The sequence below is a fragment of the Typopeltis vanoorti genome, chromosome 12 (assembly GCF_054136105.1).
Source record: "Typopeltis vanoorti isolate ZY-2024b chromosome 12, IOZ_Tvanoo_1.0, whole genome shotgun sequence".
NCBI classification, from domain to species: domain Eukaryota; kingdom Metazoa; phylum Arthropoda; class Arachnida; order Uropygi; family Thelyphonidae; genus Typopeltis; species Typopeltis vanoorti.
In genome coordinates, this window is record NC_143560.1 from 63,834,183 (window position 1) to 63,862,034 (window position 27,852).

The 27,852-nt window shown below is 34.0% G+C and overlaps 1 protein-coding gene across 3 annotated transcripts in view; it reads left to right on the forward strand.

Moving 5' to 3' along the window:
* LOC150100846 (histone-lysine N-methyltransferase EHMT1-like) overlaps positions 1 to 27,852 on the forward strand; it is a 416,509-nt gene that overhangs the window by 182,785 nt on the left and 205,872 nt on the right. For all 3 annotated transcript variants that reach the window (XM_090401402.1, XM_090401404.1, XM_090401403.1), the window contains exon 13: positions 16,640 to 16,741. In XM_090401402.1, the coding sequence (XP_090257528.1) occupies positions 16,640 to 16,741 (102 nt within the window). The remainder of the gene's footprint in view (positions 1 to 16,639; positions 16,742 to 27,852) is intronic.

Below are 27,852 nucleotides of genomic sequence, written 5' to 3' on the forward strand. Positions count from 1 at the left end.
TCTTTGGTCAAGTGTTTTACTTCTGACTCAGATCCATAAGTTAAAACTGGTTTGAACACTGTCTTGTATACAGCTAATTTAGTGTTCCGACTAATTTCTCTCTTATTCTATATGAATTCTATATAAATTTATTCAATTGACTTCCTACCATACCAGCTTTGTTGATTCTGTTGTCTATTTCCATACTTAATTTACCATCTTCACTAAAAATCGTGCCTAAGTAGCTGAAATGTTTTACTTGTTCCACAGGTTCCCCGTTCACAACACAGTTGACATTTTTAACATTTCTATCAATTTCATTGTCTTTGTCTTTTTAATGCTGACCTTCATACCATATCTATTACAACAGTTATTCAATTTAGTCAGGGAATCTTGCAAACTTGTAGCAGATTTATTCAGAAGTATAACATCATCTGCATAAAGCAAAGAGCTGACATTAACATCTGCAATTTTGATATCATGTTTAATACCACTTTCCTTCATAATGTGATCCATATACATAATGAATAACAGAAAGGATAATGTACATCCTTGTCTCACATCAGATTTAACATTAAACCATCTTCCTATACATCCTTCAATTCTAATTGCCGACTTACAACTCAAATACAGACTTAAGTATTGCTTGATATAATGCCCCATTGACACCATATAACTGTAGCGTATTGAATAGCTTCTCTCTTAGCACCATGTCATATGTCTTTTCCAGATCGACAAAACTTAAATACAGATCTTTGTTATATTCATATGCTTTCTCGACTATTTGTCGTAAAGTGAAGATCTGATCCTGACAGCCTCTATTTGGCCTGAATCCAGCTTGTTCTTCACCAAGCTTTTCTTCCACAATTCTTCTCAACAGTTTCTCAAGTATGCTTGCGTAGATCTTGCCAGGAACACTCAGTAGGGAAATACCTCTGTAATTCTCACATTCAGTTTTATTTCCCTTTTTTATATATGGGCACTATGAGAGCTCTACTCCAATCATCAGGAATTTGTCCCTCTGTCCAGGCTTTCTGAACTATGCAGTGCAGCCACTGTAAGACTTATACCACTATACTTCAGCATTTCTGGTGGAATATCATCTACTCCTGCTGCCTTTCCACATTTCAGCCTTTTATGGCTTTTTCTACTTCAAATATGGATATGTATTCCTGACTGTATGCCTGTTGAGTGTTTTTTTACCACTGTGCTATCACTGCTTGTTTCATTGAGCAATTTTTTGAAGTAATTACTCCATATTTCAAGGATATCTTTTTCTCCCATTTTCATGTCACCTTTATCATCTCTAACTCCTTTTACAGCACTCTTTCCTCCATTTCTAAGCTTCTTCAACAACCTCCAGAATATTTTGCCACCTTCTTGATATTTATTTTATATGTTCTTGCCAAAGTCCTCCCATGACTTTTGTTTAGCTAGTTTTACACAGTGTTTTGCTTTCTTACATTTGTCTCTGTATTCTCTAAGAGCAAAAGCTGACTTATTTGCCAGGAACTTTTGATCTGATTTCTTCTTTTCCTTCACTGCCTCTTTAACTTCCTGTGTCCACCATTGAGTTCTGATTTTTCTATCCTTGCAGACAATCTAACCACATTCTTCTCTGGGTGAATCAATCAGGGTTTTCTTCAAGGCTAGTCACTGAATCTCCAAGGTTTGGTTCCTGTTCTCAAACTCTTTCATTTTTTGTTCAATAATCTTTGTATATGTTAGTCTATAGTTCACATCTGACAGCTGCTTAACTTTTCGCTTTAAAACTTTCTTACATGTTATTCTTTTCAATGTGAAATTCAGTTTTATCCTTCTCAAGACTAAATAGTGATCGCTTCCAATTTCAAATTCTCTGTACACTCTGGTGTCCTGCACCAGAGAGAAACATCACTATCAACAATAACGTAGTCAATGAGACTTTTCTTATTCCTTGCCTCTTCTCTCCATGTGAATTTTGCACATTTTTATGTTGGAACATGGTGTTAGTAATAACCAGTCCATGTCCTAATTAGAAATCCAACAGGTATTTGCCATTATTATTAGCTTTGCTCTTTTCTCCAAATTTTCCTAAAATATTTCTGAATGGCTGACAATCATTTCCTACTCTGCTAATCAGATTCCCAACAAGGACCAACTTTTCCTTTTTCATCGTGTCAGTTGCTTTTTCTAAAGCATCAAAAAATTCCTCCACTTCTACCTTAGTATAACCTTATGTGGGACCATAGGCACAAATAAGTCTCATTGTTCAGTTCCCCATTCTCATATTTGCCCACATCACTCTACTTGAGACTGCCTGCTATTCAAGAAGATTAGCCTCGTACTTAGTGTTGAATACTATGGCTACTCCTTCTTTTCCTTGATTGTCATTGCTTAATATATCATTTTGTATTTATTGCTCAGAAAGATCTCACCAGTTTTTGTCTTTTTTGTTTCATTCACCCCTATTATGTGATCTGGTACTTATCTGATTCCTCAGCTAGCTCCATTTCTGTTGTTGTTGGATAGGGAGATGAAGTTTAGGGGGCACATTGCAAAAGTAGCTAAATCAGCTCATCAACTCACTTGGTTGTTGAAAAATACCTTGACGAGCAGAGACAAGCAAGTTATTGTACCTCTGTACCGAGCCTTGATAAGACCTCATCTCGACTATTGTGCCCAGATTTTGTCACCTCGGTTCCTTCTTGATGGGGAGGAGGTGGAGAGGATCCAGAGGCGAGTGACTAAGATGATAACAGGTCTATGGAATGAACCATATGAGAACAGGTTGAAGATTTGTGGGTTGCAGAAACTAGTTGATAGGCGGAAAAGGGGAGATATGATTGAGACATTCAAATTGCTAAAGGGATTCTATAGAATTAATTCAGAGGATATTTTTGAGATCAGGACTGGTGGTGGGAGAACTAGGGGACACCTGTGGAAGCTGGGCAAGAGTGTGGTTAGCAGGGGTGTTAGAGCTGGGTTCTTTACTTTTAGAGTCGTAAATGAGTGGAATAAGCTGCCAGAGTCTGTTGTGGGTGCTATGACGGTGAACGAGTTCAAGGCAAGGTATGATAGATACTGTGAGAATGTTATAGCATAGTTGTATGGACATAATGCTTAGGGCCTCCCTCGATGAGTCTAAAGACTCCTGGAGTCACCCGAAATAATAATAATAATAATAATCATCATCATACGTATCAAGGATTTAGGCCTAGTATGGCCTGTTCCGGCCTTGGAAGTCATCGTTTAATCATTTAAGAGGATGTCCTGGTTTTCTTTTTCCTAATGGCTTGTACTTTAAGACTTGTTTTGGTAATCTTTCTGTTTTCATTCTTTGAACGTGTTCCATCCATCTATGTTTATATTTTTTAATTTTTTCAATTACTGGTTCTTAGTTTAATTCTTTCATAATATCTTCGTTTCTTTTGTGATCAAATAGGGTATACTTTGCAGTTTTTCTCATAAACTTCATTTCTGCTGTTGTTAATCTTTGTTTGTCTTTTTGTTTTATTGTCCAGATTTCGCTTCCATACATTAAGACCAGTAGGGCTAATGTATTGTATACTTTTAGCCTGGTTTGTTTTTGAACTAGGTTTGGTTTAAATATAGAGTTAATTACTCCTGTTATTTTTAAATATTTTGCAATTTTTATGCTTATATCTTTTTCATTTTCATAAGTGATCATACATCCTAGGTAGTTAAATGAATTCACCTGTTCTAAGATCTTGTTATCTAATACTATTTTAGTTCTTGCTGGATCTTGTCCTTTAAAGGCCATAGTTTTTGATTTTTCCGTTGATATTATCATACCATAATCTTTGGATATCTCATTTAGATTTAAAATAGCTTTCTGTAAGTTATCTTCAGAATTTGTAATTATTACTTGGTCGTCTGCAAAGAGGAGAGTGTTTAAGTTAACTGCAGGTGAAAGTTTAATTCCTTGATGTAAATTTTTACTCCATTTTATTATTATTTCATTTAAGTAGATATTAAAAAGAGTTGCTGAGAGGGGACATCCCTGTCGGACCCCTTGGTTTATCTCTCTTGTATATGATAGCTCATGATTTAATCTTATTTGTATTTGATTATTTTCATATATACTTGTGACAGCTTTTAGGATATTATTTGGTATTTGTCTTTCTTTTAATATGTTAAATAATATGTTTCTAAATTATATTCTCTTCTTTTCTCTATTATTAATTTTAGGCAGAAGGCTGGGTCTATACATGATCGTCCTTTTCTAAATCCATTTTGTACCTCTAGATTAAAGTTTTCGGAATATTTCATTAGTTTGTTATTTAAGATTCTGCTGTATATTTTGTAACATTAATTTTGTATACTGATACCTCTATAGTTTTTAGGGTCATCTCTATTACCTTTCTTAAAGTTAGGAATCACAATTGCTTTTTTCCATTCTATTGGGGGGATACCAGTTGAGTAAATTTTATTTAAAAATAATAAGAGTCTTCCTTTGAATCTTGTTCCTGCGTATTTATATAGTTCTGAACCTAGCTTATCTTCTCCAGGTGATTTTCCGTTTCTTGTTTCTTTCAGGCTGATTTCTAATTCTTCTTCAGTTATTTCCTTTTCATTTTCGTTAATTGTTTGCCAGTTGTCTTTTTTAAAATATTTGTCTGTCCACAATTCAGTGTTTAATTTTATGTTTTCTTTGGTATCTGCATTTAGGTGTTTCAAAATCTTATATACATTGGGTCTTATTTTATATAAATCATGTTCTAAATTAGAAACAAATTTATTCCATGATTCTCTGTCTTTTTCTGACTTCTCTTTTAGCTATGGCTCTTATTCTTTTATATTCTATTTCATCTTCTAATCTTTTACTGCTTTAGCCATTTGTGATAGGCTTCTTTTTTCTTTTTGATTATTTCTTTGATTGTATCATCCCAGATCTTCAGTTTTTTCTTTTATTGAATTTTTTGGTCTTTCCTAAGCTTTCATTTGCTGCTGCATTTAGTATCGTTTTTATATTAAGCCATTCTATTTCTATTTCTTCATTTTGTTTTATTTTATCTAGATACTGGTTAATTCTTTGTTCATATAGCCATTGTACATTTGTGTCATTCAGTAGTCTAGTTTTATAAACAAATGTTTCAATTTTTCTTTCTGTTCTTGTTACTTGTAGCCATTTAGGTGGTAATCTTAATTTTATTTTAACAAGGAAGTAGTCACTGCTTATTTCATATCCTCTGTGAACTCTAACATCTAGTGAAAATTTTGATGTCTTTTCATTTAATATGAAGTAATCTAATATTGATTTCCATCCTCTTGCTGCCCAAGTATATTTATGTATGTCTTTATGTTTATAGAAGGAATTCATTATTTTTAGGTTATTATAAACTATAAAGTCAATCAATTTTTTACCATTTCTGTTTAGAGCGTGTTCTCCATGTATTCCTATATTATTATTAATTTTCATGTTTCCAATTCTTGCATTTAAGCCTCCTGCTAAAATTATGTAATCATTTTTATTTATTTTATTATATATGTTTTGTAGCTGATTATAAAAATCAATATTATCCTGTTCTCTTCCTTCTTCTGGGGCATATAAACCAATTATTGTTAAATAGCCTCTATCTATTTTTATTCTAGCTTCTATTATTCTTTCATTCCATAATTTATAATGTTTTAACTGTTTTGAAAGGGAGTTATGAATCCAAATCATGACTCCTGCTTGTGCTCTTTGGTCTCTGTTGACTCCACTGTATATCACATTAAAATTTTCAGTTCTCATAGTTCCTTTTAATTTCTTTTTTGTTTCAGTGATTACTGCTATTTTAAAATTTCTTTCATTTAATAACTGGTCTAATTCTATTTCTTTATATGCTATTCCTCTTACATTCCAGTTTGCTATGTGTATTATATTTTGTCGTTTCCATTTTCGTTTTCCATTCCAGGGTCGTTTCCCGTAGGTTCAATCCGATTATCTTTTTCTGTCAGCTTACAAGTATGGTTATGTTCTCCATGTCAGGGGACTAGCCTGACGATGGAATAGTTCAGTGGTAGGGCTGCTACCTTAAGGCTTCTGAACTCGCCTTCTTCCGAATTTAAACCCATAGGAGGAATAGGGTATATTGAAGGGGAAAGGGTAGATTATAGAAGAAATATAGTAAGGTTTATAGAGAGGACATAGTTGTAAGGCCAGAAATGAAAAGACCCAATGGCCCTCGAGTACTCTAATAGCACAAGGGTCATAAAGTAAGAAGAGTTGGCTGATAAGGCCTTATAGGAAAGATTAAAGTAAGTGGGTCTTCCTCAAAGTAGAAGAAGGAGGGGATAGATCCAGCTAGGGGTCCATGGGAGTGCCGCTTCTCTTACAATCAAGATGATTGCCCCTTATGGCCCTGTTGGTCCACGAGTCCTTATTCAGTATATTCGGACCACCCCACCATATATATACACACACACACGCACGCGCATGTACAAACACACACATGGTGGGCTCCCCTATCCGCCACCCAGGGGACACGCTCTCTAGGGGTTACAGGGTCCCCTGAGAGTAATAATAATAATAATAATAATAATTTCTTTGCCATTCAGGCTTCTTATGTTGATATTACTGATCTTTAACTCTGGTGATGTTGAGTTGTGGTGTGTTTTCAGATTTGTTCCAGTAGCTGACTTTTCACTGTTCGCCCTGTTTCCCTGGTGAAAACAACGGGATCCTTGTTTAACTGGGTGACGCCCCAGTTGGCATGAAATTTTGTCATGTTGTACCATCATTTTTTATTTTGGTTTAACCAATAAGAATACAATTTGGTCGACTAAATCTCATATTGCCAGTCAATCCTGGTTCGTTCAGTATCCAGGTAGTTACCCAACAGGGTGCACCACGAGAAGGTGCAGATTGGACATTAGGACAGAAGCATGGTCGGTTCTCCACTTTCCTTTAAAGGCTATGTGGAGGTCTCCTCTCAGGCATACAGCTTTGACCCTTAAGCACCCCTACTACTACTACCTACCACTCCTACTACTTATATAGTTGTATGCATTATATCTTATATATATATAGATATATATATATATATGACAATTTATTATCATTATTATTATTACTAGAGATCTCTATGAGTCAGAGACTCATTGAGGGAGGCTCATATCACTCACAAAAGCTGTTACCTGTTTCTCAATTCATTCATATAACTTACTCACAATCTCCAAAGGCAATCCATTCAAATCACATATGAGAGAAACCACTGTATGAGAAAAAAAAAATCCAGCTCTCATCCCTTTCTTGATTACATTCTTTCTCATCTTCCATGGATGTCCTCTTATCCTCTTTCCATCCTCCATAAACTCTACTTATATGGTGCTTTCAGAAACTTGTCATTCTTTATCATGTCACCTTTATCATGTTATGTCAATTTATGAACTGCTGACACTAGCAAAGTTTGCTAGTGTCAGCAGTTCATAAATTTTCAATCCATTCTCATAATTTACATTCTACAGTCCCACTATCTCCAACATTCTCCTTTGCACTCTCTTTACTGTATCTGTGTTGCCCTGGAAACCAGGAGACATCTGCACACAGTCCACATGAGGCCAAAGCCTTGTAAAAAAAAAAAAAAAAGATGTTTTTATTCTTACATATCAAAGTTTGTTTCAGCATTGCAGTTATCCTCTCGGCTGTATTTGCAAACATTGTTATATGGCCCTTGAACTTTAACTTCCTCCCTACTAAAATTCCAATATCCCTAGCCTGATTAGTTTCTATTCACATAATCCCACCATTATAATATGCCATTGGATATCTCATTACACCCAAGTACATAATTTTACATTTACTAACATTGAACTGATACCCATTTTCACATGCCCACATTTCCATCCTGTTGAAATCATTCTGCAGGTGCTGCATTTTTCAGTCACATTCATGATTACTCTACCTTTCTTTATATCAACAGCAAGCAGTTGCATGTCATTTGTCAAATTTTTACTGATGTTGTTAATGTAAAGATTGAATAACAGTGGATCTAGAACTGATCCCTGTGGTACACCACTGGCCATCTCAAACCCTCCCCTCCCATACACAACTTTTGATATTGGTCAGTCAGTGGCCATCGTCTTATCTAATAGTTTATAATCCAATCCCTTATCCAACTAATGCAATAGCCTTCCATGCTGTATCCTGTCCAAAGTCATTTCCTTTGTCTAACTCAGCCATAATGGTGTTATAAAATGTGAGCAAGTTGCTCAAACATGACTTTCCTTCAGTAAACCCATACTGTTTTTTGCAAAGTATAGATTCACTGTCAGCCCATTTCTGTGTGCAAGTGCACAACAACTTTTCCAAAATCTTCACTACCACTCAGAGATACTGATAGGTTGATAATTAGACACATCAATCTTTGCAACACTCTTGTGCAGTGCGATTATCATATGTTCTTTTCACTTCTGTAGGATCTTCCTTGTGCTGAGGTTCAAATTATACAGCCAGGTCTGCTGTGATATCCCACAGCCCCTATTGCCATCTTATTTACTTTATGCAACAGCTCTAATATCTCCTCCTCTGAGTTTTTTCATCCAGTGTAGGTACAGATTTGCTCAGTGTTGCCTACATCAAGTTGATAGCTCTTAATAAAATGGGTACTTATTAATTGACCAGTCTTTTCTACATCTGTCACCTGCATACCGTCTGCATTTGGTAGACTTATTCTTTCACATTCCTTGTTTCTTTTACTTTCAGCATAATGGTAGAATTCTTTTCAGTTGGCCGAGTGGTTAGTGTATCCAGTCTCCAGCCAAGAAGCTACAGGTTCGTACTCCATCCAGTGCATGGATGTTTGTGATTGTCCTACTAACCAATTACCATATGTACTGCTGTGACCTGTGTCCTGGCACATTATTACCTTTGATGTCTTTGCACCATAAAAATCATATAAAAAAAATCTTTTCAGTTGTTTTTAGGTTGCATAGCCAATTTCTTTTCATATTCAGAGTTAACTTTCTGTACAATACTCATAACACTTTTAATCTTGTGTGTTTTAATTTTTATAACTGACATCATTATTTCTTCCACATTGTCTTTTTCTTAAGAATCTGTTGCCTAATAAGGTTACACGTCCATTTCACTCCTGCCCTATTTATTCTTTGAACTCTAGGGACACATTCTGTTATTGCATCATTTAAGTATTTTTTTTTAATTCTTCCCATGACTGGCAATATCCTTCCCATTTAGCAACCAATATCACGAGATCAAACCTAATATACTCCTCAGTTGCTCATAATTTTGTGCCTTATCATTCAGCATGTAACCCTTTCTAGGTGAAACAATCATATAGTCAAAACACCAATGGGAGGCAGAACAGTCACATCTTAAACTGAAATCTTCTCTGACACTATAGTCAGATCTTACACTCTTTTAACTTTGAGTTTCTTCTGTCACATGCTGCTTGATGAAGTTGTCTTGCAACAACTCAATAAATTGTTGATTTAGTGATACTTGTGCCATAACAAAAATAGGTTGAAATATATAGCTTTTTAATAAAAAAACATTTTTTTTCACTCTTTTTTCTGTGTTATTGTATTAATTTATGAAACAATAAATGGTTTCATTCTTCTCATGAGATTTCACTGCTACCCATCAATGTTTGGATAATTAAAGTCACCCATGATGATTATATGTTTTAGCATCCATCAGATTGATTTGGTGATGCATTTTCATCACCAGCAACCAGTCCACTACTAAGTTTGTAACACTGTATATTTTTATAACACCCCACTACATATTTGATTTTATAAGGATCCACCTCACACCACATAGCTTTAAACTCACTGTGTGTGGAAAACTGTTGTGTGTAGTATTGCTGTCATGGCTTATGCAACCCAAGCTACAGAATTCACTTCAGTTTGACCATATGATTGTATGAAAGTTTTAAGAGTGTATAGCACATCAGTGCTCATCTTAATTGGTCTAATACAATTAATTGTAGGATAACTTTGAATACTTTAATTTATCAATTAATTGTAACCAAATCTGTGAAGAGTGGGGAACAATGTGTTTAAGATACTGTATAAAGTTGACCCTTGAACCACGCAGGGGTTAGGGGCACTGATCTCCCACATTGTTCGAAAATAGACGTATAACTTTTGACTCCCCAAGAATGTAACTACTAATAGCCTACTTGACCAGAAGCCTTCCTAATAACATAAACAGTTGATTATCACATATTTTGTATATTATATGTATTATATACTGTATTCTTACAATAAAGTAAGCTAGAGAAAAGAAAATCTTATTAAGGAAATCATAAGGAAGAGAAAATACATTTAGATATATCAATATTGGGGTGCTTAAAGGTCAAATATCCTCAAGGGCTCACTCTAGTGAGTACGGGAATGGCAAACCCGAGGTACCTGATGCTGGACCATGCCTTACTTTGTGTAATGTACGTCTGTTATATTATCTGTGGACTGGTCCCTATCTTCTTTCTTTATATTTCCTCTCCTCTTCTTGTTCCCCCCCCCAATGCTATTAGAGTAATTCAAGGGCTAGGGGTGAATCTTTTCTATTTACTTGATTTTCTACCTTTAGTAGTGAGAGGAGTAGCCTATTTTAAGCAGTGGGAATCTGCTGCTCTCCCAGGTTTGAAACCATACCATAATGGTTTCCTGAGGAAGGCAACGGGAAACTACCTCAGTATTATTTCCAAGAAATATGGTGAACTCGGCAAATTTAGTTTCCACAACTGGCAAAAATGGGGTCTATCAGCAAACAATAGATGTCATGCCTGGTAGAAGAAGAAATGAGGCTTCTCAGGTCGTTAACCCACGAAATCCTCAAATGGACAATGAGGATGGGATCCCAAGTATTGAGGAAAATGGGAAGAAAATAAGACATCCAAGAGAGAATGAGATAGAAACTATACATGTTGCAACTTGGAATGTTTTGAATAGTATGGTAGATCTTGAAGCATGATGACTCACCCATAATGTTAAGAGCTGGTAAATTAGAGAACTTGAAGAAAGAAATGGAGAGGAATAAATTGGATGTGGTTGGTCTAAGTGAAGTCAGATGGGAAGATATAGGAGATTTTGAAAGTGATGGTTATAGAATTATATATTCCTGTAGAACACGGGGAAAAAATGGAATAGCATTTGTTTTGAATGAAAAGGTTAAAAATTCAGTAGAAATAATAATATGAAAATAATATAAAAATAACATAAGAAATAATATAAGAAATAATAATATATAATATATAAAAGTGATTATGATTAAACTGAAAGCAAAGCCTGTGGACATAATGATTATACAGATATATATGCCCACAAGTGACCATGATGAAAATGAAGTAGAAGAGATATATAATCAAATAGAAGAGATAATGGAAGAAGACAGAACTAAAAGGTGTACCATCTGGATGGGAGACTGGAATGCGGTCGTAGGTGAAAAGGTAGAGAAGGGAATAACAGGAAGATATGGCCTTGGAAAAAGGAATGAGAGAGGTGAAAGACTTATAGAATTTTGTAAAAGACACAAACTAATCATTAGTAATACTTGGTTTAAACTTCCAAAGAGAAGAAGATATACATGGAAAATGCCAGGTGATATCGCAAGATACCAGATTCATTATATGTTAATACAAAACAGGTACAGAAACAGTGTAAAAAGGATATCAACATATCCAGGAGCTGATATTGACTCAGACCATAATTTGCTTGTTATGGAATTATGAATACGATATAAGAAAATAAACAAAGGTAAAAGCAAGAAAAGGTGGAACCTAGAAAAACTCAAAGGAGATGCAGGTAGGACATTCAGAGAAGAACTGGAAAATAAAATAAGGAACAATGAGAATATATCTGAGGAAACTATGGATGTTAATGCAAAATGGAATCAACTGAAAAACTTGATATATGAAACATCTGCTGAAGAGATAGGTTTTGTGGAAGGGAAAAGAATTAAAAAGCCATGGATTACAAATGAAATTATAAGAAAAATGGAAGAAAGAAGAAGATGGAAAAATGTAAACACTGAAGAGGGAAGAAGAAAATACAAAGTATTAAATAATGAACTAAGAAGAGAAACTGATAAAGCAAGAGAGGAATGGTTAAAAACAGAATGTGAAGAAATGGAAAAAAGGGGGCGTATGATAAAATGTTTGAAAAAGCAAAAGAAATTACAAATATTAAAAAAAAGCATAAGAAATTTGCCATTAGAAGATAAGCAAGGAAAACTGATTTATGATATTGAAATACAGGGTGAAAGATGGAAGGAATACATCGAAGAACTTAACTTTGCGCAAAAAATGAAAGACCAACAAAAATTGAATTGGAAGAGCAAAATGAAATCTCATCAGAAGAAAGAGGTCCTGAAATACTAAAGAGAGAAGTAGAAACAGCAATTAAAGAATTAAAAAGTGGAAAGATGGAAGGAGTGGATGGAATACCTAGTGAAATCCTAAAACAACTGGAGAACAAAGGTATAACAGAAACATGGAAACTCTGCAACCTCATTTACAAAACAGGAGTATGGCCTAAAGATTTCACAGAGAGTATTCTTATACCAGTTGGAAAGAAAAGCAATCCTGCTAAGTGCAGTGACTACAGAACTATAAGCATACTCTCACATGCCTCCAAAGTACTGCTAAGAATATTAAATCAAAGATTGTATAATAGAGTGGAGTATTTTCTGGGGGATGATCAATATGGATTTAGAAAAGACAGAGGAACCAGAGATGCAATTGGAATAATGAGGACCATATGCGAAAGGAATATAGAAATAAATAAAGAAGTTTATATTTGTTTCATCGACCTTGAAAAAGCATTTGACATGGTGAAATGGAAATATCTGATGGAAATATTATGCAAAATAGGTTTAGATTGGAGAGACCGAAGGTTAATAACTGAATTATATATGAACCAGACGGCCTTAATAAAGACAAAAGTAGGAAAAACTAAAAAATGTGTGATTGGCAGAGGTGTAAGACAGGGATGCTGCCTGTCACCGACGCTCTTCAATATATTTGCAGAAGAAATGATAAAAGAAGCATTTTATGAAGAGGAAAGAGGAATCACTATTGGAGGAAGAACAATACAAAATATTAGATTTGCAGATGATCAAGCAATATTAGCTAATACCGAAGATGAACTACAGCACCTAATGCAAAAATTTGAAAATATATGCAAGAAATATGGTATGAAAATTAACTTAAAGAAAACAAAAATGATGAGAGTCTCCAGGAAACCAGGAAGTATCAAGGTGATGATGAATGGAGAAAGTGTAGAGCAAGTGAGACAATACAAATACCTTGGTAGTGTAATTCAAGAAAATGTGACATGGAAATAAAAGAAAGAATTAACAAAGGAAAATATGCCTTTTATAGCAAAAAAAATTTGTTTATTAATAAAATGAATAAAAATCTAAAGAAAAGGCTTAGTAAGTGCTATATTTGGAGTATGACCTTATGTGGGTCAGAAACATGGACAATTAGGAAGAAAGAAGCTAAAATGTTGGAGGCATTTGAAATGTGGTTATGGAGAAGAATGGAGAAAATAAAGTGGACTGAAAAAATCACCAATGAAGAAGTATTACAAAGAGTTGAAGAAGAAAGGAATTTACTAAAGACCATAATAAGAAGAAAGCATAACTGGATAGGACATGTATTAAGAGGGACAGCCTACTGAAAAGAATGATAGAAGGGAAAATTAAAGGAAAGCGATCAAGAGGAAGAAGACGACTAACGATGCTTGATGATATAATAGGAACAAGAAGATATCAGGAAATGAAGGAGGAAGCAAAAGACAGAGAAAATTAGGGGAAGAGAATCTGCTGAGTTATACTATTGGACCTGTCAAGAGATAGAACACTGATGATGATCAAAGGTCAAATCTGTATAACTGAGAGGAGACCTCCACATAGCCTTTAAAGGAATGTGTAGAACCGACCAGGGCTTCTGACCTAATGTCCAATCCTCACCTTCTCATGGTACACCCTGTTAGGCATCTACCCAGATACTGAATGAACGAGGATGGGCTGGCAATTTGGGATGTAGCTGACCAAATTGTATTCTTATTGTCTTAAAACACAAATAAAATGATGGTACAACATACAGAATTTCATGCTGGCTGGGGCTTCGCCCAGTTAAACAATGCCCCCATTGGTTTCACCAAGGAACCATGGCAAACAGTGAAAAGTCAGCTACTGGAACAAATCCTGAAACACATTCCAACTAAACGTCAACAGAGTTCAAGATCGGTGCTATCAACATAAGAAGTCTAAATGGCAAAGAAATGGTGCTGGCTGAGGAATTAGATAAGCACCAGATTGATGTAACAGGGAGTGACTGAAACAAAAAAGACAAAACTGGTGAGATCATTCTAAGCAACAAATATAAAATGTTATATTCAGGCAGTAACAATCAGGGAAATGAAGGAGCAGCTATTGTATTCAATACTAAATATGAGAGTAATCTTCTGCATGACAGGCAATATCAAGTAAGGTGATATGGGCAAATATCAGAATGGGGAACTGGATAATGGATATTTGTGCCTATGGTCCCACAGAAGGTTCTACTAAGGTAGAAGTGGAGGAATTTTTTGAGGCTTTAGAGAAAGCAGCTGTCACAATGAAAAAGGAAAAGTTGGTCCTTGTTGGGAATCTAAATAGCAGAGTTGAAAATGATTTTCAGGAATACAAAAATATTTTGGGAAAATTTGGAGAAAAGAGCAAAGCTAATAATAATGGCAAATACCTGTTGAATTTCTGCTTAGGACATGGACTGGTTATTACTAACACAATGTTCCAACATAAAAATGTGAATATATTCACATGGAGAGAAGAGGCAAAAGGAATAAGAAAAGTCTCATTGACTATGTTATTGCTGATAGGAATGTTTTTTTCACTGGTGCAGGAGATTAGAGTGTACAGAGGATTTGAAAGTGGAAGTGATCACCATTTTGTCTTGAGCAGAATAAAATTGAATTTCATATTGAAAAGAAGAGTGTAATAAAGTTTTAAAATAAATTACAATTGAGCAACTTTCAGAGGGGAACTGCAGACTCAAATCACCAACATTATTCAAGAAAAAAAGTGAAAGAGGTCGAACACAAGAACCAAACGTTGGAGGTTCAGTGACAAGTCTTAAAGAAAATATTGATTGAATTTAAGGAGAAAAAAAAGCTTACCAAAAGTTCTGTCGACTAAGTTAGCTTGTGCTCTTAGAGAATACAGAGAAAAATCCAAGAAAGTGAAACATCTGTAAAACTAGCTAAACAAAAGTCATAGAAAAATTTGATAAGAACATAGAAAATAAAAATCAGGATGGCAAAATATTCAGGAGGCTATTGAAAAAACATCGAAATAGACGAATGAGTACTGTATTTCTGGTGTAATAATACCGTGGTATTATTACACCAGAAATATTCATACAAGTCAGTAAATGCAATGGTGATGCTTCCTCAATGCTACAGATTTTTGCAGATGGGAAAGACTTTTTTGCCATTGGTAAACTTGATTGGTCTTATGTGGCCAGTCTTGAGGCAAGAGATGAAAGTACTCATGTGATTTCTGACCATTTCTAATAGTAAACGAGAAATGCAAGTAGTAAAAATTAGTGAAATTCAATTTTTTTTTTTTTTTTTTTTTTTTTTGTGATAGTTAAAATTTTAATTAAGACTCTAGTTTTAGATTGAGTGTTAAGTTTGAGTAAACATTAAAAACACATTCCTAGTCTGAGTGCTTGGAGACCTAGAAAAACCTTAGTCAATCCTGATTTACCATACGGATAATTGCAAATATTGTTCATTGTTCTTAGGTTCTTCAAGGTGGATGCTAATAGATCTGCTGGTCTGTCTAAAGTAGCTCAGTTTCAGGTCAAGATGACCTGCAAGACGATGAGGCTTATCCTTCATAGAATTGATGATGGTAGTTAGCCAAATTTGTGGTTTGAAAGTAGCACGAAACCTCAGTACATATGTCCACATTAATTTGTCTAAGATCTAGGAGACAATCATTTTAAGACTACATTTAGCTTGACTTCTATTTGTTTTTTATTCAGCTCCTAGAGAGTATGTATATGCAACAGCTGATAGAATTAGTTCCTTTTCAGTTACGTTTGAACTGTTTCTGTAACAGTTTCAGTGTTCTCTCTCTCTCTCTCTCTCTCTCTCTCTCTCTCTGTGCCTTACTATAGTTGTAATTTGTGCTCTGAACATGATGCTTTGAAATCTAGTGAAATATTAGCAACTCAGTAAATTATTTATTTCTATTGTTTTTCTGGTGTTGTTTATAATGGTAAAATGAAACACTATAGTGAATAACCACCAACTCCTGTATAATTTTGTTTATGATATAGTAATTCATTAGTGTTAGTTATTATTTTCTTTTAATTTTTATTCAGTTACTTTTGTGTGAAATGATTGCTTTCTTGTTTAATTTTTATTCAAGATTGAGGTTTTATCTTTTATAATATTAGTGCATATTGTTATTACTGGGCAGCAAACCATTCTTAAGGTTTTGATGTAATTAATCTAGTAAATTTGAACTTATTTAGTAATCTTTTCCTTTTAGTACAACTTTTTCTATTCTGTAATGTTATGTATGCTTCATCCTTGAATACCTTTTCCTATTATTTTGCTTCTACAAAATAGTAATAATGTTGATGCTTTGCTCTCACAAAACCCACCTATTATTTAAAATTTCATCATTATATTTTAGGGTGAAGATGGAATGTCATGTCTTCATATTGCAGCCAGGAGTGGAAACCTTGCATTATGTAAAGTTCTGCTTGAAACTGGTAGAATAAATGTGAATGCAATGGTATGTAGTTATACAAGTATTTTGATTGATATTTGTAATACATGTCTGTGCTAATTTTGTAGTAACATAAATAGATACTGATTTGTCACCTTGTGTAATATAAGTTACAGTAATTTTCTTGATTACATATTGACTACTCAAGGGCATTATGTAAAGTTCTGCTTGAAACTGGTAGAATAAATGTGAATGCAATGGTATGTAGTTATACAAGTATTTTGATTGATATTTGTAATACATGTCTGTGCTAATTTTGTAGTAACATAAAAAGATACTGATTTGTCACATTGTGTAATATAAGTTACATTAATTTTCTTGATTACATATTGACTACTCAAGGGCATCTGAATTTATTTTATTTATAATCTTAAAAACTGACACTTGACCTTCGCATAACTCATATACAGTAATTACCATTTATCCAACCTCAGTGGGAAAGCGTTTCTTTTGTTCTGTGAAGAAATCTTGAAAGATTGCTAACTCGAAGGTATGCTTCATGTGCACTGCAGGAAAGCACTACTTTTGGGGTGGGGAAAGTGAATGCTTTTTTGTTTTATTATTAAATGAAATATTCACTGAAGCTTTTTAGTTTCATCAGTTTGGGAAAAAAAAAACATTTTCAGCATGATGGCTTTCTCACAAGCAAACAAAAGACGGTAGGCATTAGAAAATTCCTGAAGGGGAGAAAAGTGATCGCAGCAAACTGTAAACAAAAATGGTCGTTTCACTTGCTTTATCTGTTTCTAATGGAAAGCCATTGCTTTCCTGAACTGTTTATATCTTACTTCCTTTCAATCAAATGGATAATTCTAACTCCCTTCCATCCAAAAAAAATAGTTACAGTAAGCAGACAATGGTCTATTAGGAAAATTTCACTCAATGCATCTGCTAGCTTAATAAAGAGAGTGGACAAAATAATAAAAGATTTCGATAATTTTAAAGGTAATTAAAATTATAAAATATGGTCAATGAATCGGTGTATTTGCAAGTTGTTAGGTTAGAGCTTCGTGACTTCTTGTTCACTTTATTTTTGTGGCATTTTCTTGTTTTTGCTATCACATCAAGCAATTAATTGCAGTTTTTTTCTCTCACCACCACTTGTACCGTTCAGGTTGTACAACCTGAACGGTACAAGTCCAGAAGAAAATCTTAGTATAGCAACCTGAACTGTAGGAGTCCTGAAGAAAAGCTTAGTATTGGAGGACTTTAGCAGGGCTTATTTTATTCATTTATTTTTATTAAAAAAAAAAATTTTTTTTACCACTAGAGGTCAGGCTAAGTAAAAGATCAATTAACAGCGTAGATTCAATTTACCTTTGTAGAGTGCAAGAGCATGTAGCTTGTCTTCGTATACACATGTATTTTTCTGATGATGACCTCAATATAGGGGTTGAAACATCAAGTGTTATTTTATTAATAATAAGTAAAATAATCATTTCAACATGTGTGTTTTGTGTCCCTAAATTCGTAAATATGAATTCCTAGATTACAGTGCCTCTTATCTCTGGAGCACTTATCTTCTTAACTTAGTGAGTAATTCTTGTCTTTGTTTTTTGGAAATCTCTTTTTCTTTAAATCCTCAAATTTATCATCGTCTTCTGAATCAAACATTGCTGATATGGACCAAATTCTTTTCCAAGCATGCTTTAGCTTATAGTTGGTTATGCTTTTCCATGAACTCCCTATTTCTGCCTTTATTGTATATTTTACACAAAATTCCTGGAGTATCCTTTCAAAATCAACAAGATTTCTTAAATCTTTCTGTACTAATATTTCAAGCTTCTGATTAATCATTGATCAACTGGTTGAATAGCAGCACTACAGTTTGGTAACAGAAATATTTATCCTGGCAACATTTTTAATTTTTGGATGTGATAGACTATTATCTAATAATTAGACCATAGGAGAGCATATAAAACAAATAATTCAGCTATTTAGGCCCAATTTTTAGTGAAGATGGCACGTTAAATCTGGAAATAGACAACAGAATAAGCAAAGCTGGTATGGTAGGGAGCCACTTGAATAAATTTATATAGAATAAGAGAGAAATTAGCCAAAAGACTAAACAAGACAGTGTTCAAACAAGTTTTAAGCTATGGATCTGATAGCTTAAAGATTTAGATTAGAAGAGTTGGATAGCTTAAAGAGTTGGATTAGAAATAAAGCACTTTATCAAAGATTAATGACTGCAGATATGAGTTCTTAGAAAAATTAGGGACCTGAACAGATAGTATCAATGGTAGAATGATATTAAAAGTGAGGATTTTAGGAAAGAATTTGACATTGTTAGCATTCAAGAATGTGTTAGCAGAGCTAATCTAAGTTGGTATGGTCACCTAAATAGAATGGGAGAGGCAAGGCTAGCAAAAAAAGTGTCTGTTGCCAAGATGGCAGGAAAAATGAAGGAAGATCAAGGTCTAAGTGGATTGATTTGGTCAGAGTACCTTAGAGGAATGAAATGTTAGATATGACGCTATTAGAGTTGACAAGTAATAGACTAATTTGAAGGAAAATTGTTGATAGGAGATTATGAATAATGTCAACTTATTATGTAAGGGTGCTAAAAGGTCAAAGCTGTATAACTGAGAGGAGACCTCCACATAGCCTTTAAAGGAATGCGGAGAACCGACCAGGGCTTCTGACCTAATGTCCAATCCTCACCTTCTCGTGGTGCACCCTGTTGGGTAACTACCTGGATACTGAACGAATAAGGATGAGCTGGCAATTTGGGATTTAGCCGACCAAATTGTATTCTTATTGGCTTAAACCAGTATACAAAATGATGGTACAACATGACAAAATTTCATGCTGGCTGAGGCATCGCCCAGTTAAACAAGGCCTCTGTTTTTTTTTGCCAAGGAACCAGGACAAACAGCGAAAAGTCAGCTACTTGAACAAATCTGAAAACACACCACAACTCAACATCACCAGAGTTAAAGATCAGTACTATCAACATAAGAAGCCTGAATGGCAAAGAAATGGAGCTAGCTGAGGAATCAGATAAGTACCAGATCGACATAACAGGGGTGACTGAAACAAAAAAGACAAAGATCTTTCTGAGCAATAAATACAAAATGATATATTAGGCAATGACAATCAAGGAAAAGAAGGAGTAGCCATAGTATTCAACACTAAGTACGAGGCTAATCTTCTTGAATAGCAGGCAGTCTCAAGTAGAGTGATGTGGGCAAATATGAGAATGGGGAACTGAACAATGAGACTTATTTGTGCCTACGGTCCCACAGAAGGTTATACTAAGGTAGAAGTGGAGGAATTTTTTGATGCTTTAGAGAAAGCAACTGACACAATGAGAAAGGAAAAGTTGGTCCTTGTTGGGGATCTAAATAGCAGAGTAGGAAATTATTGTGAGACATACAAAAATATTTTGAGAAAATTTGGAGGAAAGAGCAAAGCTAATAATAATGGCAAATACCTGTTGGATTTCTGCTCAGGACATGGACTGGTTATTACTAACACCATGTTCCAACATAAAAATGTGCACAAATTCACATGGAGAGAAGAGGCAAGGAATAAGAAAATCTCATTGACTATGTTATTGTTGATAGTGATGTTTTCTCCCTGGTGCAGGACACCAGAGTGTACAGAGGATTTGAAATTGGAAGTGATCACTATTTAGTCTTATGTAGCAGGATAAAATTGAATTTCATATTGAAAAGAATAACATGTAAGAAAGTTTTAAAGCAAAAAGTTAAGCAGCTCTCAGATGTGAACTGTAGACTAAAATACACAAAGATTATTGAAGAAAAATGAAAGAGTTCGAGAACAGGAACCAAACCTTGGAGATTCAATGCCAAGTCTTGAAGAAAACCCTGATTGATTCACCCAGAGAAGCATGTGGTGAGATTGTCTGCAAGGATAGAAAAATCGGAACTCGATGGTGGACACAGGAAGTTAAAGAGGCAGTGAAGGAAAAGAAGAAATCATATCAAAAGTTCCTAACAAATTAGTCTGCTTGTGCTCTTAGAGAATACAGAGACAAATGTAAGAAAGCTAAACAGTGTGTAAAACTGGCTAAACAAAAGTCATGGGAGGACTTTGGCAAGAACACAGAAAATAAATATCAAAAATGGTGGCAAAATATTCTGGAGGTTGTTGAAGAAGCTTAGAAATGGAGGAAAGAGTGCTGTAAGAGGAGTTAGTGATGATAAAGGTGACATGAAAATGGGAGAAAAAGATATTCTTGAAATATGGAGTAATTACTTCAAAAAATTGCTCAATGAAACAAGCAGTGATAGCACAGTGGTGAAAAGCACTCAATAGGCATACAGTCAAGAATACATATCCATACTTGAAGTAGAAAAAGCCATCGAAGGCTTGAAATGTGGAAAGGCAGCAGGAGTAGATGATATTCGACCAGAAATGCTGAAGTATGGTGGTATAAAAGTCTTACAGTGGCTGCACTGCATAGTTTAGAAGTACTGGACAGAGGGACCAATTCCTGATAATTGGAGTAGAGCTCTCATGGTACCTATATATAAAAAGGGAAATAAAACTGAATGTGAGAATTACAGAAGTGTTTCCCTACTGAGTGTTCCTGGTAAGATTTATGCAAGTATACTTGAGAAACAGTTGAGAAGAATAGCGGAAGAAAAGCTTGGTGAAGAACAAGCTGGATTCAGGCCAAATAGAGGCTGTCAGGATGAGATCTTCACTTTATGACAAATAGTTGAGAAATCATGGGAATATAACAAAGATCTGTATTTAAGTTTTGTCGATCTGGAATAGGCATATGGCAAGGTACCAACAGAGAAGCTATTCAATGCACTACAGTTATATGATGTCAATGTGGAATTATATCAAGCGATACTTAGTCTTTATTTGAGTTGTAAGTCAGCAGTTAGAATTGAAGGAAGTACAGGAAGATGGTTTAATGTTAAATCTGGTGACAAGGATGTTCATTAACCCCTCTGTTATTCATTATCTATATGGATCACATTATGAAGGAAAGTGGTATTAAACCCGATATCAAAATTGGAGATGTTAATGTCAGCTCTTTGCTTTATGCGGATGATGTTATACTTCAAAATAAATCTGCTACAAGTCTGCAAGAGTCCCTGACTAAATTGAATAACTGTTGTAATAGATATGGTATGAAGATCAGCAATACAAAGACAATGAAAATAGGCAGAATCGTTGAAAATATCAACTGCATTGTGAATGCAGAACCTGTGGAACAAGTAAAACATTTCAGTTACTTAGGCACGATTTTTAGTGAAGATGGTAAATTAAATATGGAAATAGACAACAGAATCAAAAGGTTGGTAATAGGAAGTCAATTGAATAAATTCATATGGAATAAGAGAGCAATTAATCGGAACACTAAATTAGCTGTATACAAGACAGAATTCAAACCAGTTTTAATTTATGGATCTGAGAGCTGGGTCATAAGTAAAACACTTGACCAAAGACTAGAGACCACAGATATGAGAGTCCTGAGAAAGATTAGAGGCATGAATGGATGGCATCAACGGCAATATCATATTAAAAACGAGGATATTAGGAGAGAACTTGCCACTGTTGGCATTTAGGAATGTGTTAGTAGAGCTAATCTTAAGTGGTATGGTCGTTTAAACATAATGGGAGAGGTAAGATTAGCAAAACAAGTGTTCTTTGCCAGGTTGGCAAGGAAAAGACCCAGAGAAAGATCAAGATATAGGTGGATTGATACGGTACAAATTGCCTTAGACGATAAAAATATAAGATCTGATAATGTTGGAGTCTTGACAAGTAACAGACTGATTTGGAGGAAAATTGTAGATTGGAAGTTAGTAATGATGTAAATTTTTCATGTAGTACTATCAAAACCTATACACCCCTTTAGTGTACTTTAGTGTAATTTATGATGGACTTTCTGATTACTTTGGCTACAAAATAATGCACGAGTTATTTCTGCAATATCTGCTTCCTTATTCATGCATTTTCTGGCACCTATAGATGACGGGAAGGGACGCTCCCAGAAGTGCTTGGATGACAGTTTTTTTGAAATCACAAGGGATTTGCATCTGTAAGTTCCAGCAGCATTGGCACAACACAATATAGTAACCTGCTCTTTACTTTTTTTATATCTGGCTGATGAATAGTGTTCACTGCCATGCACCATAGTTGATGTGGGCAACATCTGCCAAAGCTGATGTCATCTGTGTTATACTCTTGTTATCATGAACATTTTCTTGGCAAGCTTTCACAAAATCTTATGCAGTCTTGAAATCTGATGATTGCTTCTCTCCACTGCACATGATCCCATTCTGCTACTTAAGCCTGTACAACATCCTTTACTATACAATCAATTTGAATGTGCATTCGTTTTCTCATGGAAGTATTTTGCTTTTTCTCTAATTAGTCAAACTGGCATGAGAATCTTCTTTTCTCATGCTGATACCATTTCTTCACCACTTCATCAATGATCTTTGTTCTTGCAGATAAAAAAAATAAAAAATTAAAGACTTTTCTTACTTGCCACAGTATTGAAATCTGAGATCTGGGCACTTCTACTTTGACCTTTTTTAAATATTGAATGTTTAATATCACCAGCTTTCTTTCCTTCTTGCCAGTGTTGATGCTATTCCTCTATTACTTTCAATAAAACTAAAAATTAAAAGGAGAATAGCACTATGTTGAAGAGAAAATTTGATGCCTTATATACTGCTTGTATACTGCTTTCTGACATATGAAAATGTTTCCTAAGAAACAGCCAGTTAATCCATTGTATGTTTGACCATTAATCTCCCTGGTCAAACCGGTTATCGAGTATACTACTCCATAACCAGTGTCCTGTGATATGGAATGTTTTCTATGAAAATATACTACTCTCCAACTGGTTTCTTATAACATTAAATGGTTCTATGAATCATGTCCAATGGGACTGACTATTAATCCCCAAAGTCAGCTCACCATAGGGCTGACTATTAATCTGCAAAGGGATATACATGTCCTTATGATATTTCAATGATAAAAATGTTCTACTTCACATTTTATTTATTTCGTGTGTTCACAAGAGATAAAATTTCAAATGTGAAATTTTTATATCTCTTGTGAAAATAAAATAAATTACATCTATTTCAAAATATGAGATCAATTTTAGCAATGCATTTAATTATTATTTGCAATCTTTTATTATTGTTTATTCTTCCAATCAGTTCAACGGACAAGGTATTTTATTCAGGTTTTATCATTTTACTGAAAATATTGCAGAAAATTGTTGTGCTGTTTTCAAATACTTGAACAGAAAATAATTATGTTAAATATATATGAAAAACATCCTGGTTGCTGGTTTCAAATAACATTTATTGAAATATATGAAAGTTTTCTTAGAACATTTCAGTATGTCTTGTCATCATGCTTACAGTTAGTTATGTTATTGTTAATCACAACAACTTAATCAAAATTTAGAGGCACAATTTTTTTTTTCTTGCTTTTTATGTAATGAATGTCTTTTCTCATATCGTGTTCACCGACTGCAAAGTTTATGCCAGCAAACTGTTAACCACTATCCCACCTTCCATTAATAACAACACACAACATGGCTGAGATTACTACTACTCATTCTGAATCATTCCTATAATTGCTGCATTAAAGGATCTGAGTATGGAATACACCGCAGCATATCCAGATTTTTATTGTCCTTGACAAATGTCCCATTGTCGAAGCATTCCTATGCCACTGGAAATGCATCTTAACAAAGCTTGAAAATTATCACAAATGCAGACCAAACCTTTAACATATCTTTAACAAGACTTTTATATAACATTTTAACTAATTTAAAAGTTATCTAATTAGAATAAAAGAATTATTTTCAAGATAGCCAAAACTGTGATACATATAATAGATTTGAATACATACATTCGGTTTACCTAACTGGGAGTATTTAATTAAACAACTTAAAAATTGGTCGTAGCAGCACTTGCATGACCTCACAAATAAGCTGTAGTATAAGGCCACAGCTGTTGGCCTAAACATAAACCTTTTAATGACCAACCTGCTTCACGATCTATGCAAGCCAAGTGCAGTATTTATTTCCTACAAGGACAGCTGTAGTTCAGAAGTGAATTAGAAGCACAGATGTTGACAAGATGCCTAGGTTGTTTATACGAGGAAAACCATTGGATGTAGTGGTGGTGGTGAAAATCTAGTATGCCAAACCAGTCTTTTACATAATATATAATTAGTTGCTTGACTGAAAGTGTTAGAAGCACACATGTTCCAAAACATGTAATGAGTAAAACAATTTCAATATTAAGCTTTTTTAAACATCACTGTTCGATGGAATGGATATGGTTTTTTCCTTCCTAGAAAGGCTGAATTTGATATTAATTCCAGTTCACTATTGATATTACAATAGTAAACTGGAACTAATATTAGCACAGTTTGCATTTAAAACTCAGTGCTTGTTGTAGTTTGTATTTTAAGAAATACAATATAACGAATAGTAAATCTGGTCAGTTTCACAAAAAGCAAACGGTTTTTGTGAAACTGACCATACTGCCATATATCAACACTTGCTCAATGCTATTTAGAAGTGGAGAAAATGTAGTTTTTAAAATCTTTTATCCACAAAGTCATGATTTTTCTTCTATTACATTACACATCATGTGTTATTTTAGTTCAGCTTACTTCTATATAAAAAGTGATTATTAATATTTGAAAAAGATGGTAATGAATAATTAGTATTTGACTCCAGGCCAGGAGGTATTTGTAGAATAATAAAGATATTTTGTCTGACCTTCTGTTGCATATAAGCTTGCCTTTAGAGGTGCACTTCGTGTATCAAATCTTTTTTTACAGCCAAACCTAAGGAAAAATTTCCAAAGTATTTTGTGCCTGCTATTAAAAAATAACTTTCAAATACTAACTAATTTAAGCACATTTTTTCATAGTCCAAAACAAAAATAAAGAAAATTAAAAATCTATGGAAATTTAAAAATACTGGTGGTGAGGGAAAATTAAAAATATAACATGTAACATAGGTAATTATTCTGATTTGTCAGGTAGATGTTCATGTTTTGGGATTGTTCTCTCTCTTTTATTCCAGTCAGTTGACACCATTAATCAGTTTTTCATGAAATCATTTCATTTGACTGCAAACAAAAATTTGCAGATGCAATGCATCATCAGAAGTATTTTCTTAACTACTGTGATTTAAGTAGTCATAACACTTCCATGGATATCCTTAAAAATATGTTGGTAATTGAGAAAAGTAATTTCCAAACATAAAAAAGGCCCTTTTTATGTATGGGTATTATTTTTATGTAGATGGGTATACAAATAGACCAGTAACTTAATTAAGCCAGACATATAAATTATTTATATAAATTATGCAAAGCAGAATTAAAGCCACTTATTAGCAACATTTAGGAGACGAGCAGATAGCATTTAGATGAGAGAGAGAGAGAGATCAACAATAGATTTTGAAGCTTCAAAAGCTCCAACTTTTATTTGGAGCATTTGAAGGTTCTGAAATATCATTTGAGACATGTGTGCATGAATGTCCTCTATCATTATATTTGTTTAATATATGTTGCCTGGTGAAAACAGTAAAAGAGTCTATCCCAGAAATCATGGTAATATCTATAAATAGACAAAAATTGCATCATCTGAAACTCTGAGGATATAGGATTATTCACAGACAATAAGAAAAACTTATATGATTGAGTAACGAACATAAAAACAGCAAGGATTATGTACAGATTAAACCAAACGTATATACAGTAGGTAGAAACAGAGAAGAACTTAAATTGGAAGTGGAAGAAAATGAACTGGAACGGATAAAAAAAATTTAATTACTTAGGCACCTTAATCATGGGCAAGTTAATTATGAAGAATATATTAAGCACAGAATCTCAAGTAGTCTGCTGTGTCCAAACTTACAAATATCTGAAGATATACACATCTTTCCCCCAACAAAAGGAAGAACAAAGATTGATAGGTTTGAAAAAAAATAGTGAAGGAAAATTAATTAAACAACATGGACTGTGAAATGAAAACTAATCAGAAGAGCAATGAAGACTTACATTACCATACTCCAGTAATAGTAAGAATCAAAGAAAAACAGTTACCATGGTAAGGATGTGTACACAGAATGCTTGCCACAAGATTTCCTCAAATTCTCCAAAATGGAGCAGCAAAAGGAAAGATACACTGATAAGAAGACCAAGAAGGAAATTGATAGAAAACCTCATAAACTGAAAAGATGTTGTTAGCCTCAACCTTAGTCAGGAGGATGATGATTAAACAAAACTGTATTGAATTGAGATGTTGAGTAGTAGATAATCATTTGCTTAGCAGCTCCTTTTAATAAAGCTTTACTTAATTAATAGCATATTTGTACCTTTTATGCTGGGTTAAAATCCACAAAGGAATAACAGTCTGTTTGCAAACAGATAAATATGTTTATCTGGGCAGTTTAATTTATGCATTCTGATTGGAAGCCTAAGATTTGGTCTGTATTAGAAAGCTTTATGTTTAGCTATAATGTTCATTAATTACTAACAAAACACTATTTTATGGAGAGAGAGAGAGAGAGAGAAAAAGCGATTAGTTGCAGCAGAAATGTTGGTCTCGTGGACTATAAAAGCACCTTTTCACTTATTTATTATTGCTTAGAAATATATGTTATAACATAACCCTAGGTTTAATATATTATGCATACATATTAATTTCTTTCTGCATCATTTCAATGCTGTGATTCAGTGAAGCATGAAACTGTAACCTTATTGTAAGTATACAATTCTTCCAAAAGACATTCTGTTTATAAAGAATACAAAACTAAAAATACTTAAAAACTGATGTGAAGTGCTAAGCATAAGCCAGTAATGGCTTTAAATCATTTTAACATTGTGTAAATTTTTGATTGTATAATTTGGAAGTAGTAATTTTCAGATAAGAAACTTTGGGGTGGGGGATTCTTCCAAATTGTATCACTTAAAAATCTGTATATAGTGATATTTTCTGAGGATCTCACTGGCATTTAAATTCATAACAGTAAATGATATTTAAATTTCATAAGTGTATTTGTTATACTGCTGTTTTTCTTCTTCTCTGATTTCTGGTATTATTTAATTCTAAAATTTTTTTCATGTACAGTAATAATAGTATCC